Genomic DNA, 18,631 nt, shown 5'->3' with positions numbered 1-18,631 from the left:
GCAAAAATGAAAAGTCGCTTCGTCCTTAAGGGGTTAAAAACTGTCACAAAACACTGAGTATAAAACGTCCCTAGCACCCGCATTCCCGGTGACCCACACGTGACTCCCAGTCCCCGTATACCAACCACCCGCATCATCGCATAACGGCTTTCCTGAGGGGCGGAGCCGGGAGCCGGGGTGTGGACTGGGCGGGGCATGGGCGGGACACTGGGCGGGGCATGGGCGGGACTCTGGGGTGGGCTGTTCTCTCGGGCAGGGCGTCCTCTCACTTGTGTCTGGCTCTGGTGTCGGGGTAGCCTGGTTGTTCTTACTCTGTATCGCAAAGGATATCGCGGCTATCGCGGGGGTGGAGTTGCACGGGAGTCGCGGCGGGGCCCGGGGCTCTCGGTCTAACGCTCTATCGGGACGTTTGGCGTTGTCGCGACATATCGCCGCCATGGGCTGCACGGTGAGCGCCGAGGACAAAGCGGCGGCCGAGAGATCCAAGATCATCGACAAAAACCTGAGGGAGGACGGAGAGAAGGCGGCGCGGGAGGTGAAGCTGCTGCTGCTGGGTAACTGCTCTTGTTGGACCCTCACACATATATACACCCCGTACACATATATACACCGCACACATATATACCGCACATACACTGCATACACCCCGCACACATATATACCGCACACATATACACCGCACACATATATACCGCACATACACTGCATACACCCCGCACACATATATACCGCACACATATATACCGCACACATACACCGCACACATATATACCGCACATACACTGCATACACCCCGCACACATATATATACACCGCACATACACTGCATACACCCCGCACACATATATACCGCACACATATACACCGCACACATATATACCGCACATACACTGCATACACCCCGCACACATATATACCGCACACATATATACCGCACACATACACCGCACACATATATACCGCACATACACTGCATACACCCCGCACACATATATATACACCGCACATACACTGCATACACCCCGCACACATATATACCGCACATTACACTGCATACACCCCGCACACATATATACCGCACATACACTGCATACACCCCGCACACATATACACCGCACATACACTGCATACACCCCGCACACATATACACCGCACACATATATACCGCACATACACTGCATACACCCCGCACACATATATACCGCACATACACTGCATACACCCCGCACACATATATACACCGCACACATATATACCGCACATACACTGCATACACCCCGCACACATATATACACCGCACACATATATACCGCACATACACTGCATACACCCCGCACACATATATACACAGCACACATATATACCGCACATACACTGCATACACCCCGCACATATATATACCGCACATTACACTGCATACACCCCGCACACATATATACCGCACATACACTGCATACACCCCGCACACATATACACCGCACATACACTGCATACACCCCGCACACATATACACCGCACACATATATACCGCACATACACTGCATACACCCCGCACACATATATACCGCACATTACACTGCATACACCCCGCACACATATATACCGCACATACACTGCATACACCCCGCACACATATATACCGCACATACACTGCATACACCCCGCACACATAAACACTGCATACACCCCGCACACATATATACCGCACACATATACACCGCACATACACTGCATACACCCCGCACACATAAACACTGCACATACACTGCATACACCCCGCACACACATATATACCGCACACATATACACCGCACATAGCTATTCAGTCATCTGTACACACACAACTATATATACACATCCCCTATACACATATACTCGTGTGTCTGCATCTCCTATAGAATACACAACCTCCATACATGTCTATATGCTCCGTATAAACACCGGATCATTCCTGGGCCTTCATAAATCCAACTATAGCGCCCCCTCCAGTATGTGTTCACCTCATAGATACATTGTTCTCTGGGTGAATCCTTTATAGAATATATAGATCCTCTAATGTGAATATACTGTGTATATACTTCAGTACCTGTCCCCAATGTTTACCATATTATTGTACTGCCCGCCTGTATACCCCTTTACATGTCACTGTACTGCCTGCCTGTATACCCCTTTACATGTCACTGTACTGCCCGCCTGTATACCCCTTTACATGTCACTGTACTGCCTGCCTGTATACCCCCTTTACATGTCACTGTACTGCCCGCCTGTATACCCCTTTACATGTCACTGTACTGCCCGCCTGTATATCCCTTTACATGTCACTGTACTGCCTGCCTGTATACCCCTTTACATGTCACTGTACTGCCCGCCTGTATACCCCTTTACATGTCACTGTACTGCCCGCCTGTATACCCCTTTACATGTCACTGTACTGCCCGCCTGTATACCCCTTTACATGTCACTGTACTGCCCGCCTGTATACCCTTTTACATGTCACTGTACTGCCCGCCTGTACACCCCTTTACATGTCACTGTACTGCCCGCCTGTACACCCCTTTACATGTCACTGTACTGCCCGCCTGTACACCCCTTTACATGTCACTGTACTGCCCGCCTGTACACCCCTTTACATGTCACTGTACTGCCCGCCTGTACACCCCTTTACATGTCACTGTACTGCCCGCCTGTACACCCCTTTACATGTCACTGTACTGCCCGCCTGTATACCCCCTTTACATGTCACTGTACTGCCCGCCTGTATACCCCCTTTACATGTCACTGTACTGCCCTCCTGTATACCCCCTTTACATGTCACTGTACTGCCCGCCTGTATACCCCCTTTACATGTCACTGTACTGCCCGCCTGTATACCCCCTTTACATGTCACTGTACTGCCCGCCTGTATACCCCCTTTACATGTCACTGTACTGCCCGCCTGTACCCCCCTTTACATGTCACTGTACTGCCCGCCTGTACCCCCCTTTACATGTCACTGTACTGCCCGCCTGTACCCCCCTTTACATGTCACTGTACTGCCCGCCTGTACACCCCTTTACATGTCACTGTACTGCCCGCCTGTACACCCCTTTACATGTCACTGTACTGCCCGCCTGTACACCCCTTTACATGTCACTGTACTGCCCGCCTGTACACCCCTTTACATGTCACTGTACTGCCCGCCTGTATACCCCCTTTACATGTCACTGTACTGCCCGCCTGTATACCCCCTTTACATGTCACTGTACTGCCCGCCTGTATACCCCCTTTACATGTCACTGTACTGCCCGCCTGTATACCCCCTTTACATGTCACTGTACTGCCCGCCTGTATACCCCCTTTACATGTCACTGTACTGCCCGCCTGTATACCCCCTTTACATGTCACTGTACTGCCCGCCTGTATACCCCCTTTACATGTCACTGTACTGCCCGCCTGTATACCCCCTTTACATGTCACTGTACTGCCCGCCTGTATACCCCCTTTACATGTCACTGTACTGCCCGCCTGTATACCCCCTTTACATGTCACTGTACTGCCCGCCTGTATACCCCCTTTACATGTCACTGTACTGCCCGCCTGTATACCCCCTTTACATGTCACTGTACTGCCCGCCTGTATACCCCCTTTACATGTCACTGTACTGCCCGCCTGTATACCCCCTTTACATGTCACTGTACTGCCCGCCTGTACCCCCCTTTACATGTCACTGTACTGCCCGCCTGTACCCCCCTTTACATGTCACTGTACTGCCCGCCTGTACCCCCCTTTACATGTCACTGTACTGCCCGCCTGTACCCCCCTTTACATGTCACTGTACTGCCCGCCTGTACCCCCCTTTACATGTCACTGTACTGCCCGCCTGTACATCCCCTTTACATGTCACTGTACTGCCCGCCTGTACATCCCCTTTACATGTCACTGTACTGCCCGCCTGTACATCCCCTTTACATGTCACTGTACTGCCCGCCTGTACATCCCCTTTACATGTCACTGTACTGCCCGCCTGTACATCCCCTTTACATGTCACTGTACTGCCCGCCTGTACATCCCCTTTACATGTCACTGTACTGCCCGCCTGTACACCCCCTTTACATGTCACTGTACTGCCCGCCTGTACACCCCCTTTACATGTCACTGTACTGCCCGCCTGTACACCCCCTTTACATGTCACTGTACTGCCCGCCTGTACACCCCCTTTACATGTCACTGTACTGCCCGCCTGTATACCCCCTTTACATGTCACTGTACTGCCCGCCTGTATACCCCCTTTACATGTCACTGTACTGCCCGCCTGTACATCCCCTTTACATGTCACTGTACTGCCCGCCTGTACACCCCCTTTACATGTCACTGTACTGCCCGCCTGTACACCCCCTTTACATGTCACTGTACTGCCCGCCTGTATACCCCCTTTACATGTCACTGTACTGCCCGCCTGTATACCCCCTTTACATGTCACTGTACTGCCCGCCTGTATACCCCCTTTACATGTCACTTTACTGCCCGCCTGTATACCCCCTTTACATGTCACTTTACTGCCCGCCTGTATACCCCCTTTACATGTCACTTTACTGCCCGCCTATATACCTCTCTGTGTGTCACTTTACTACCCGCCTCTATACCCCTCTATGTTGGTAAGCTTTTCCAGGCCCCTGAGCGGCTTGACTGTAGAGGGTGGCTATCCTCTGCTCGCACTTGCCGTGACTGCGGTGTAACAGTCTCCGGTGCGGTAATGGTGACATTCGTCACTGCGCTCGTTGCTTCCTGTGATTTTATAAAGCTGCCCGCTATGTAAGAAGTTGGCAGGAAGACATGGGTGGACTCGGAGCCACATCCTGCTCTTCTGGAGCTCGCAGCTTTTCATGTGATTTTTATGTGTCGGCCATGATGTGAAGCTTATTACAGGTGCTGGGATTTAGCATTCTCTCACTGTAGCCCAGTCTCATCCTCACTTACTTCCCCTAAACGTCAACTTGTTTTATGTACTTCTGCTTTTTTTAAGGTCCCTGTGTAGGGTGGCAGTCACTGTCATTGACCTGAACCGGGTGACTTAAAGGGGTACTCGTGTGGGAAAACTTTATTTTTATTTTTTTAAATCAACTGATGCCAGAAAAATAAACAGATTTGTAAATGACTTCTATAAAAAAAAAAAAATCTTAATCCTTCCAGTACTTATTTGCAGCTGTATACTACAGAGGACATTATTTTTCTTTCTGGATTTCTTTTCTGTCACAACCACTGTGCTCTCTGCTGTCATCTCTGTCCATGTCAGGAACTGTCCAGAGCAGCATATGTTTGCTATGGGGATTTGCTCCTGCTCTGGACAGTTCCTGACATGGACAGAGGTGTCAGCAGAGAGCACTGTGGTCAGACTGAAAAGAAATCCAAAAAGAAAATAATTTCCTCTGTACTATACAGCTGCTAATAAGTACTGGAAGGATTAAGAATTTTTTTTTTTTTTAATAGAAGTAATTTACAAATCTGTTTAACTTTCTGGCATCAGTGGATTTAAAAAAAAAAAAATAAAAAAAAAAAGTGTTCCACCGGAGTACCCCTTTAAAGCTGTGAGAAACTCCTGTTACCCCAGGTTTGCAGCCAAGTCCCAGCTGATCTTGTCTTAAGACAGTGCTTCCCAACCAGGGTGCCTCCAGCTGTTGCAAAACTACAACTCCCAGCATGCCCGGACAGCCAACGGCTGTCCGGGCATGCTGGGAGTTGTAGATTTGCAACAGCTGGAGGCACCCTGGTTGGGAAGCACTGTCTTAAGTGATCAATAAACTGTCAGGTGAAGGCGCTGAGCCCCAGTGGACATTGGGGTGCATTGTTTGGCCCCCGTATTCCGGAGACTGGTGGAGCAGACATCCTACTACTCCAGGTAGTGGAACTACAAGTCTCATCAGACAATCCCCTGGTTGCTGGACCTTGTAGTTCTTTAGTTATTAGCTTCAAGTTGTCTAATGTTAAAAAGGCCGTATGATCCAAAATGGTGAATGATACCCCTGAAATGTACCGATACCCTAGGTTGTGGACGAGGGGTAGACCCCTGAGAGAGGTTTACTTTTGAGAGTTAATATTTTGGGGCCTGCACAGTAACTGCCTTAAAAGGGAAGAGAATGGTGCTTCCTGTTTATGCTGCATTGTGTGACTGTCCGAGGATAATATTTACATTAACAATAACGCCTGTTTATCCGCAGCACCGCCGCCGCCAGACTCTCCTGCCGCACTCAACAATGGGACACGGTCTGAAGCTAAACATGGCACCCAGGTTAACCCATTGCTTGCTGGCGGGGGGGGGGGCTCTTCTTGCGTCAGTACTGTGGAGTCTTCAGACAGACGTATCGATCGTAGGATTATTAGCGACTTGCGTTATTGCGTCTTAAAAGCAACTCCTGGGGCCGGTTTATTGATGTATCCATCAGATTTGTGATGTTTCAGCAGAACCTATTGTCCTGTTTTATCAACGTTACTATATGCTGCCGAGGAATGGTCTTCCACCCGGTCCGATTTTTTTGTAATCAGTTAAAGGGGGTCTACAATTTAATTAGAAAACAAAATCCAGCCGGCAAGGGGTGGAAAATAACAAAATACACTAGCCGCCTCCGGTCCGGCACAACCTCTCCGGTGTGCCCCAGTTTACTTCCCCAGAGTACACGTTGCCCGGCTCTCCCGAGAATGATGATTGGATCACGCTGCAGTGTGTTCATCAGAAGAGCAGGGAGAGCACATCATGTGGGGAAGTATGGTGTATTTTATTATTTTACACCTCTTGAAAAACTATAGTTTGTTTTAAAAAAAATCCCTTTAAATCACTCGGTTTACAAAATAATCTCCTCTGTTTGGCAAATGTAGCCTGTTATGTTTTTTACTGGATATCATTCTATGGAAAGAAGTGGGGCCTTTTTATTTATTTATATATAATTATATAATGTTCATCAAAATCAATGCAGCACTATCAGTGCAGCACAATCAGTGCCAGCGCCCCGACCAGGTCACAGTCCATCCAATAGAAGAAAGATGGCGCAGCACTTGAAAAATGTAAAGAATACAGTGAATTTATTCCATCATGTGTTTTTTTTTTTTTTTTTTTTTTAAATCAATTGGTGCCAGAAAGTTAAACAGATTTGTAAATGACTTCTATTAAAAAAAAATCTTTACCCTTCCAGTACTTAGCAGCTGATTGCTACAGAGGAAATTCTTTGCTTTCTGAATTTCTTTTTTGTGTTGTCCACAGTGCTCTCTGCTGACACCTGATGCCCGTATCATGAACTGTCCAGAGCAGGAGAAAATCCCCATAGCAAACAGCAAACCTATGCTGCTCTGGACAGTTCCTGACACGGACAGAGGTGTCAGCAGAGAGCACCGTAGACAAGACAAAAAAGAAATTCAAAAATCAAAGAATTTCCTCTGTAGCATACAGCTGCTAAGTACTGGAAGGATAAAGATTTTTTAATAGTAGTAATTTACAAATCTGTTTAACTTTCTGGCACCAGTTTATTTAATAAAAAAGTTTCCACCCCTTACCCCTTAACGACGCAGGATGTAAATGTACGTCCTGGTGATGTGGTACTTTACGCACCAGGACGTACATTTACGTCCTGAGCATAACCGCGGGCATCGGAGCGATGCCGGCATCATACGCGGCAGGTCCCGGCTGTGGATCGCAGCCAGGGACCCGCCGGTAATGGCGGGGACCCGCAATCCCGCGGATGTCCGCCATTAACCCCCTCAGATGCCGTGATCAATACCGATCACGGCATCTGCAGCATCGCGGTCACTTAACAGGATGATCGGATCGCCCGCAGCGCTGCTGCGGCAATCCGATCATCCTGCACTGCAGACGGAGGTCCCCTCACCTGCCTCCGCTGCCTTCCGGGAGTCTTCTGCTCTGATCTGCCTTCCCGCAGACCAGAGCAGAAGATGACCGATAACCCTGATCAGTGCTATGTCCTATACATAGCACTGAATAGGATTAGCAATCGAGTGATTGCTTTAAATAGTCCCCTATGGGGACATAAAAAGTGTAAAAATAAAAGTAAAAAAAAAATGTGAAAAACCCCTCCCCCAATAAAAACGTAAATTGTCCCATTTTCGCTATTTTACCCCCAAAAAGTGTAAAAAAAAAATAAAAAAATTGTATTTTATATACATATTTGGTATCGCCGCGCGCGTAAATATCCAAACTATTAAAATCAAATGTAAATGATCCCGTACGGTGAACATAAAAAATAAAAAAAAGTCCAAAATAGCTGCTTTTTTATAACATTTTATTCCAAAAAAAATTATAAAAAATTTAATAAAAGTTTTCTATAAGCAAATATGGTATTAATAAAAAGTACAGATCATGGTGCAAAAAATTAGCCCTCATACCGCCGCTTAAACGGAAAAATGAAAAAGTTATAGGTCTTCAAAATAGGGGGATTGTAAACGTACTAATTTGGTTAAAAAGTTAGCGATTTTATTTTTTTAAGCGCAACAGTAATAGAAAAGTGTATAATCATGGGTATCATTTTAATCGTATTGACCCACAGAATAAAGAACACATGTTATTTTTACCATAAATTGTACGGCGTGAAAACAAAACCTTCCAAAATTAGCAAAATTGCGGTTTTCTTTTGAATTTCCCCAGACAAATAGTATTTTTTCTGGTTACGCCATACATTATATGGTAAAGTGAGTGATGGCATTACAACGGACAACTGGTCGCGCAAAAAACAAGCCCATTTACTAGTCTGTGGATGAAGGGGAGGAGGAAAAAATGTAAAAATAAAATTGTCTGAGTCATTAAGGTCCAAATGGGCCTTAAGGGGTTAAGGTTATTACCTGAACTGCGGCCTATATAGGGAAGTTATGCATTTTTTTTTTTTTTTTTTATTTGCTGCCAAAGAATATTTGGGTTGTAAACCTATTCTGGCCTAGTCATGTTCACACAGCTGAGGGTTTGCTACAACTGTAGTCAGTCTAGATCAGTGGTGTCCAAACGGTCGGCCTCCAGATGTTGCAAAACTACGAGGGAGTTGTAGTGGGAGTTGTAGTTTTGCAACATCTGGAGGGCCACCATTTGGACACCACTGGTCTAGACAAACCGCCATAGCTACAGTTTATCTTCACTGATACATTGTGACGGAATTAGAACATAAAAGAGACTGTAAGCACTGAGACAAGGCCAAGTTAGACATGTTTCCATTCACTGACAGTAAGCAGGAAATTTGAAAACGGTGACCAGTTTAAGCATTTGTAGAACGGCGCGGAATCCGTTCCTGCCCACAGATCGGGAGTAGTTTATCCTCCTCCACATTCTCTCTCATGGATGGCGGACGCTCTATTTTTATTCAGCGTTTCTTCCCACGCTGCCTGGCCGGCCCAGCCCTTTGCCAGATAAGGATTGGGGGCCACACTTTTTTTTCCCCCCTCTTCTTCAGTGGTAAATTGTAGTGATGTCTGGCGCTCCGCATCCGCACACGCGACACACGTAATAAGGTCTCACCTGATATAACTACAGCTTAATTGTCCAGGAATGTGGTGGTGTGGGGGAGGGGTAGATACGTCTAATATCTATTTAAAGCAGGGTTCTGACCGGATCACCACACTGCTGTTCAGCGGTCACATTCTTTCCTCAGATTTTGTTGGATTTTTTTTTTAGGTGTTATTCATGTGATTTTTAACCCTGTCATGTAAGATAATGTTACGCCTGGGGGGGGATTTCTTTTATTTCTATGCAGGTTTTTGCCACCCCGGTCGTACTGTGTGTCCTCCTTATTGGCTCCCTTGGTAACACGGCTCCTGAAGTGCTCTGTTTACTGATCTCCTAGCAGCAGGTTCGGCTTCTTCACCCTGCACTTGGCAACAAGATCCTGCCCGAGGGCAAAGTCCTGTCTAGTCCAGTCCCAGCAGCCAAGGGCTCTGTGTCCGTCGCAGCACCCGGGGCTCGTATATTAGAAGATTATTATTGTGGTAATCATCAGGGATTAATGATAAAAATGCGTCTGCCTGTTATGTGCGGGTCAGGGATGTCTGCATGGGACCCTCCCTCCTTGGCCCTATTGTTGTTCATTCTTTGTCAGGGCCGTTCCCTGCCCCACACACTTTATAGGATTCATCTTGAAAGTCTCCACATAATCGTTTCGTCTCCACTTGTCATTCATTGTCCCTGGGAAAGCCGTACATGTTCTGCTAACCAGAGAAATATCGCTGCCCCACCTCACCTTTACTTCTGTCTTTGGGGGGATGGATCCCCCTTCAGTGTAGGGATCGACCGATATTGATTTTTAGGGCCGATACCGATAATCTGTGGACTTTCCGGCCGATAGCTGACAACTTATACCGATATTCCGCTATAAGTTATCGGCTATTTCACCACTAGCGCGGACCCCGGGAACAGGTAATTATAAAACCGGGGAGGGGGGAGGCAATGGGGCGGCGGTGCGGGGGGCAGGGCATTATTGGCAAGGTAATTGCCGATACCGATAATGCCTAAAATCGTGATTATCGGCCAAACTGATAATCGGTTGAGCCCTACTTCAGTGTCCTACCACATAAGACCCTCTTTTTTTATTTAATTTTTTTTTTTTATATAACTCATGGCACAATATCTGTTGTCCTGATTAGAGTTGGCTGTCCGGGCATGCTGGAAGTTGTAGTTTTGCAACAGCAGGAGGCACCCTCGTTGGGAAACACTGGAATAGAGAATCCCCTGTGAGCTAAACATCCTGTACTCTAGACCATTATATTTTGCCTGCATGATCAGGACTAGAGATGAGCGAACTTACAGTAAATTCAATTCGTCACGAACTTCTCGGCTCGGCGGTTGCTGACTTTTCCTGCATAAATTAGTTCAGCTTTCAGGTGCTCCGGTGGGCTGGAAAAGGTGGATACATTCCTAGGAAAGAGTCTCCTAGGACTGTATCCACCTTTTCCAGCCCACGGGAGCACCTGAAAACTGAACTCATTTATGCAGGCTAAAGTCATCAACTGCCGAGCCGAGAAGTTCGTGACGAATCGAATTTACTGAATTTTCGCTCATCTCTAATCAGGACTATAGTTGAGTGAACTTACAGTAAATTGGCTCGCAGTGAACCTTCGCAGCTCGGCTGTTGATTACTTTAGTCTTTGTAAATTAGTTCAGCTTTCCAAGGGCTCTGGTTGCCTGGAAAAGTCCGGGATGACAGTCTTAGGCTAGGTTCAGACTACAGAATTTCCACCTGCAATTCCGCTTTGAAATTGCAGGCGTAAATTCCGCTTACTAAAATGTATAGTGTAGTGAATGGGTTTCCATTCACACTTCGGAATTTGTGAACGGAAAATCCGCTTGATCTTAGCGCCGATTCGGCCACACTCGGAAGCTCCGGGCGGAAATGTTCTGCCTGGAGATTCCGTAGTCTGAACCTAGCCTTAGGTCTCCTAGGTCTGTATCCACCTTTTCCAGGCAACTGGAATCCTTGGAACTAATTTATGCAGACTAAAGTAATCAACAACCGAGCTGCGAAGGTTCACTGCGAGCCAATTTACTGTAAGTTCACTCAACTCTAGTCCTGATCATGCAGGCAAAATATAGTGGTCTAGAGTACAGGATGTTTAGCTCACAGGGGATTGTCTACACCAGTGTTTCCCAACCAGGTTGCCGCCTCCTGTTGCAAAACTATAACTCCCAGCATGCCCGGACAGCCAAAGGCTGTCCGGGCATGCTGGTAGTTGTAGTTTTGTGACAGCTGGAGGCACACTGGTTGGGGAACACTGGTCTACACTGACACTCTGTAACAGTCCTTTAGCTGTGAAGTGTATTGGGTTACAACAGATTTTTGGTCTCCTGATGTAAGCATTAACCCCTTAAGGACCAGGCCATTTTACACCTTAGGACCGGAGCGTTTTTTGAACATCTGACCACTGTCACTTTAAACATTAATAACTCTGGGATGCTTTTACCTATCATTCTGATTCCGAGATTGTTTTTTCGTGACATATTCTACTTTATGTTATTGGTAAAATTTTGTCGATACTTGCATCGTATCATAGTGAAAAATTTCAAAATTTGCTGAAAAAATTGAAAATTTTGCATTTTTCGAACTTTGAAGCTCTCTGCTTGTAAGGAAAATGGATATTCCAAATAAAAAAAAAATTTTTTCACAAATACAATATGTCTACTTTATGTTTGCATCATAAAATTAATGAGTTTTTACTTTTGGAAGACACCAGAGGGCTTCAAAGTTCAGCAGCAATTTTCCAATTTTTCACAAAATTTTCAAACTCACTATTTTTCAGGGACCAGTTCAGGTTTGAAGTGGATTTGAAGGGTCTTCATATTAGAAATACCCCACAAATGACCCCATTATAAAAACTGCACCCCCCAAAGTATTCAAAATGACATTCAGTCAGCGTTTTAACCCTTAAGGTGTTTCACAGGAATAGCAGCAAAGTGAAGGAGAAAATTCACCATCTTCATTTTTTACACTCGCATGTTCTTGTAGACCCAATTTTTGAATTTTTACAAGGGGTAAAAAGAGAAAATTTATACTTATATTTGTAGCCCGATTTCTCTCGAGTAAGCACATACCTCATAAGTCTATGTAAAGTGTTCGGCGGGCGCAGTAGAGGGCTCAGAAGCGAAGGAGCGACGAGGGAATTTTGGAGAGTACGTTTTTCTGAAATGGTTTTTGGGGGGCATGTTGCATTTAGGAAGCCCCTATGGTACCAGAACAGCAAAAAATCCCCACATGGCATACCATTTTGGAAACTAGACCCCTTGGGAAACGTAACAAGGGGTAAAGTGAACCTTAATACCCCACAGGTGTTTCACGACTTTTGCATATGTAAAAAAAAAAAAAAAATATTTCACTAAAATGTGTGTTTCCCCCCAAATTTCACATTTTTGCAAGGGTTAATAGCAGAAAATACCCCCCAAAATTTGTAACCCCATCTCTTCTGAGTATGGAGGTACCCCATAAGTGGACCTGAAGTGCACTACGGGCGAACTACAATGCTCAGAAGAGAAGGAGTCATATTTGGCTTTTGGAGAGCAAATTTTGGTCGGGGGGCATGTCGCATTTAGGAAGCCCCTATGGTGCCACAACAGCAAAAAACCCTCACATGGCATACCATTTTGGAAACTAGACCCCTTGAGGAACGTAACAAGGAATAAAGTGAGCCTTAATACCCTACAGGGGTTTCACGACTTTTGCATATGTAAAAAAGTATATATATTTTTTCACAAAAATGTGTGTTTCCCCCCAAATTTCACATTTTTGCAAGGGTTAATAGCAGAAAATACCCCCCAAAATTTGTAACCCCATCTCTTCTGAGTATGAAGGTACCCCATAAGTGGACCTGAAGTGCACTACGGGCGAACTACAATGCTCAGAAGAGAAGGAGTCATATTTGGCTTTTGGAGAGCAAATTTTGCTCGGGGGGCATGTCGCATTTAGGAAGCCCCTATGGTGCCAGGACAGCAAAATAACCCCCACATGGCATACCATTTTGGAAACTAGACCCCTTGAGGAACGTAACAAGGTGTACAGTGAGCATTTACCCCCCACTGGTGTCTGTCAGAACTTTGAAACAGTGGGCTGTACAAAATTTTTAATTTGCACAGCCCACTCTTCCAAAGATCTGTCAGACACCTGTGGGGTGTAAATTCTCACTTCACCCCTCATTATATGCCGTGAGGGGTGTAGTTTCCGAAATGGGGTCACATGTGGGTTTTTTTTTTTTTTGCGTTTGTCAAAACCGCTGTAACAATCAGCCACCCCTGTGCAAATCACCTCAAATGTACATGGTGCACTCTCCCTTCTGGGCCTTGTTGTGCGCCCCCAGAGAAGTTTGCGCCCACTTATGGGGTATCTCCGTACTCGGGAGAAATTGCATTACAAATTTTGGGGGGCGTTTTTCCCTTTTACCTCTTGTCAAAATGAAAAGTAAAGGGCAACACCAGCGTGTTAGTGTAAAAAATTTATTTTTTTACACTAACACGCTGTTGTAGACCCCAACTTCACCTTTTCATAAGGGGTTAAAGGAGAAAAATCCCCCCAAAATTTGTAACACAATTTCTCCCGAGTACGGCGATACCCCATATGTGGCCCTAAACTGTTGCCTTGAAATACGACAGGGCTCCAAAGTGAGAGCGCCATTCGCATTTGAGGCCTGAATTAGGGACTTGCATAGGGGTGGACATAGGGGTATTCTACGCCAGTGATTCCCAAACAGGGTGCCTCCAGCTGTTGCAAAACTCCCAGCATGCTTGGACAGTCAACGGCTGTCCAGCAATACTGGGAGTTGTTGTTTTGCAACAGCTGGAGGCTCCATTTTGGAAACAGTGGCGTACCGGATGTTTTTCATTTTTATTGGGAGGAGAGGGGGGCTGTGTAGGGGTATGTGTATATGTAGTGTTTTTTACTTTTTATTTTATTTTGTGTTAGTGTAGTGTAGTGTTTTTAGGGTACAGTCACACGGTCGGGGGATTACAGCGAGTTCCCGCTGCGAGTTTGAGCTGCCGCGCAAAATTTGCTGCATCGCACACTTGCAGCCTGATACTCACTGTAAGCCCCCTGCCCATGTGAGTGTACCCTGTACATTCACAGGGGGGGGGGGACCTCCAGCTGTTACAAAACTACAACTCCCAGCATGCAGTTTATCAGTGCATGCTGGTAGTTATAGTTTTGCAACAGCTGGAGGCACACGGGTTGGGAAACACTGAGTTAGGAAACAGACAATGTTTCCCAACCAGTGTGCCTCCAGTTGTTGCAAAACCACAACTCCCAGCATTCTCAGACATGCTGGGAGTAGTAGTTCGGCAACATCTTTAGAGCCAGATGTTGCCGAACTACAACTCCCAGCATGCTGGGAGTTGTAGTTTTGCAACATCTGGAGGACTACAGTTTGCAGACCACTAATACAGTGGTTCCCAATCTGTGCCCTTCCAGATGTTGCAAAACTACAACTCCCAGTATGCCAAAACTGTCCAGGCATGCTGGGAGTTGTAGTTCTGCAACATCTGAAGGGCCAGATGTTACAGAACTACAACTTCCAGCATGCCTGGACAGTAAGGACATGCTGAGGATGTGTAGTTTTGCAACATCTGGAAGGGCACAGTGGTCTCCAAACTGTGGACCTCCAGATGTTGCAAAACTGCAACTCCCAGCATGCCCAGACGCCAAGGGCTGTCTGGGCATGCTGGGAGTTGTAGTTTACAGGGTCCCAATACAGCAATGCATGTCGCTTTACGGCGATGTGCATTGCTGTAAAGGGCCCGACCGCGGCTGAAGATATACTCACCTGTCGCCGCCGCCGCCATCTTCCTCGCCGGGATCCGGGTCTTCAGGGACGAGGTAAGTACCGGGGCCGGTCCCCAGCACTCCCCCGTCCCCCGCCGCGTCCTCCGGTCTTCCTCCCGTCCTCTCCGGACTTCAAGGGGCCGGGCAGGACGGGAGGAAGTAACCGCCCCCCTCCTGCGATTGGTCGGTAAGTTAACCGACGGATCGCAGGGGATCGGAGGAGGTGGCAGGCTTGCCACCTCGCTCCGATACTTCAGCATGATCCTGGCTGTCTGTGACAGCCGGGATCATGCGAAATTACCGGGCGGTCGGGTCCCAGAGACCCGATCAGCCCGGTATCGCCGCAGATCGCAAGGGCGATTTCCCTTGCGATTTGCGGCGATCGCCGACATGGGGGGCCTACATGGCCCCCCTCGGCGTTTGCCCTGGATGCCTGCTGAAGGATTTCAACAGGCATCCAGTTCCGATCTCTGCCCGGCGAGCGGCAGAGACCGGAAATACAACAGGACGTTCTCTAACGTCCTTGGGCATTAAAGCCCAGGTAGTGAGGACGTTAGAGAACGTCCTATGTCCTTAACAGGTTAAAGGGGTACTCCGGTGGAAATTTTTTTTTTTTTGATCAACTGGTGCCAGAAAGTTAAACAGATTTGTAATTTACTTCTATAAAAATGTTTTTACAGTTCCAGTACTTATTAGCAGCTGTATGCTACAGAGGAAATTCTCTTCTTCCTGAATTTCTTTTTTGTCTTGTCCACAGTGCTCTCTGCTGACACCTGATGCCCGTTTTATGAACTGTCCAGAGCAGAAGAAAATCCCCCATAGCAAAGCTATGCTGCTCCGGACAGTTCCTGACACGGACAGAGGTGTCAGCAGAGAGCACTGTGGGCAAGACAAAAAGGAAATTCAAAAAGAAAAGAATTTCTTCTGTAACATACAGCTACTAAAAGGTACTGGAAGGATAAAATTTTTATTTTTTTTATTTTTTATTTTTTTTATATAGAAGTAATTTACAAATCTGTTTAACTTTCTGGCACCAGTTCATTTAAAAATAAAAAATAAAAACAAATTTCCACAGGAGTACCCCTTTAAAGGAGTTATCCGGAAATAGAAAAATAAAGTTAATTAAAAAAAAAACACAGTATCACACCTGTCCTCAGCTTGTGTGTGATATTACAACTTTGCTCCATTCACTTTAGTGAAACTGAGCTGTAATACCGCACACAACCTGAGGACAAGAGAGGTGCTGTTTTTTGACGAAATCTTTTTTTTTAAATATTCCGGTTCACTGTAAGCAAGCAAAGATATTGAAACAAGTGAATAACTGATAGACTATCTATTGCAATGTTGCATGAATTTTTATTATACAGTGATGGTTCTTTGTAGAATCCTCTCTGTGATGGGTCTTCAGCAGTGAGAGGGTTACTGAGCACAGCGATATTCGTGGCGGTGTGTGGTTGAGAGGTCAGCAGCCGCCTCTGTAATTATACAGGAATAAATCCAGCAGACGTGTACCATGGAGGATCCTTCTGTTCAGAGTCTGTGCCAGTATCCTCCCCGCAGCCGGGCGCTGCCAGCCTCCTCCACACAAGATACAGGGCACCAACCTGCCTTCATAGTAGATGCTGCTGCCCCTGTCTCCGAGCTGGGCATGATGGCTGAATGTACCATTGGTCATGCCAGGCCATTAGTGCAGTGGAATAGGCACCAGTCACAGCTACCAAGGCCGCTGCAGTATTAGAATATGGCAAGTACCAGTTAAAGGGCCAGTAACCCCAAAGTGTGGAGTTTTTGACTGTATTCGGGATCACGAGAGAGAGATTTTTTCCGAACATCATCAAACGGGGTGATAGATTACATTAACCTCTTTCCCGGCCTAACCTGGCTGATACCAGGGAACAGTAGATTGTATTCTCCTGTCCTACAGTCACCCCCCCCCCCCAGCATGAAATAGCTGATAACAGGATGTATCCCAAGATGTATTAAGCTGCATAACAAATGGATGTACTGCAGGGCCAGAGTCCCTTTAACATTCTCTATCCTTTACATCAAGGCTCTGTGATTGTTCATGAGCTGCTTCCATCTGTGATTTCCCCTCATTGAAAATTATACATTCTATAATGAGCACAGTTATGAGTCATCGCCCAAATATAAGAGGCTTTTGCGGCAGTGATGTCACCCCTTCCACATCTCAGGACGCTGTGCAAGCTATAGCTCAGACTACACCTCCCCAGGGCAGCTGTGAACAGAACTATACCAGCGTAGGTTTTCAACCTCTAGGTGTAAATAAGGATGCCCCCATCTACTGACAGCAAGCACAGATTGTGCAATTTGTTGGGGATTTAAAGGGGTACTCCACCCCTAGACATCTTATCACAGGTGGGTGCCGCATGCTATATTTCGGGGGTCCTCATCGGCGGGACCCCCGCGATCAGACATCTTATCCCCTATCCTTTGGATAAGATGTCTAGGGGTGCAGTACCCCATTAAAGACTACCTGTCGTGACCTGCCTTTATTTTTATTATTTTTTAGATTTCTACCTTGATATTGATCTGTATTTTCTGCTCAGTCAGATTCACAGACTGGGAAGGGGCTTTACCCAGCAGGAATGACATAATCTGTAGCCATACAGGGAAGAACTTCCTCCCTCACACAGCCCAGAGCAGTTCGGTGTGAGATGAGCTATGATTGGCTAATGCTGCACCCACACCCCTCAGCATTTCCTGCTTTTGGACGTCTGTCAGGCCAGCAGGAGTGCAAAGTCTGTGAAAAAGATGGGGGGGGGGGGAGGGGGAATATGCTCTGAACAAGTAGGGAGACACCTAGTGGAGGCTTTTTTAAACACCAATAAAACCATAGTAGGGTCACACGTAAAGGATCCGCAGTGTATTTTACACTGCAGATCCACCGGTAACCCGACCCGTTTTGTGCCTCCAGCTATTGCCACCTCTGTTCCCCTGGCCTGCTCGCAGCGGCAATCCGCCACTATGAACAGCCACACAGGGGACCTGCGAGTCGCAGAGTCCACTCAGACATCGTATAGTGTCTGAGTACACTGCACTCAGATATGGCGGCTGCTCTGCGATGTCTGAGTGGACTTGGCGACTCGCACGTCCCCTGTGTGGCTGCTCGTAGCGTCAGATTGCAGCTGCGAGGCGGGGGAACGGAGGTGGCAATAGCTGGGGACACAAAATGTGTCGGGTTACCCGCAGATCTGCAGCATAAAATACACTGCGGATCCGTTACGTGTGACCCTACCCTTAATGAGAGTGCCCATTTAAACAAAGTAGAATGCTGAATGAGCCCCTTGGGAGGCTCTCTAGTGAAGCCTGAGGCTGCATGGTGTCTGCTGGTTAGTGGGGGCCTTGTTCTT

General features: G+C 46.8%; 1 protein-coding gene across 1 annotated transcript in view; it reads left to right on the top strand.

Annotated features, from left to right (window-relative positions):
• The first annotated feature begins 224 nt into the window (after positions 1–224).
• The window catches only part of GNAI2 (G protein subunit alpha i2), a 65,743-nt gene continuing 47,336 nt past the window's right edge, over positions 225–18,631 (top strand). The window contains exon 1 of the mRNA XM_056525189.1: positions 225–554. Within this exon, the coding sequence (XP_056381164.1) occupies positions 437–554 (118 nt within the window). The 5' untranslated portion in view covers positions 225–436. The remainder of the gene's footprint in view (positions 555–18,631) is intronic.

The sequence above is a fragment of the Hyla sarda genome, chromosome 6 (assembly GCF_029499605.1).
Source record: "Hyla sarda isolate aHylSar1 chromosome 6, aHylSar1.hap1, whole genome shotgun sequence".
NCBI lineage: Eukaryota > Metazoa > Chordata > Amphibia > Anura > Hylidae > Hyla > Hyla sarda.
The sequence above is the reverse complement of the archived record's forward strand: the minus strand, read 5'-3'. Positions and strand labels throughout refer to the sequence as shown.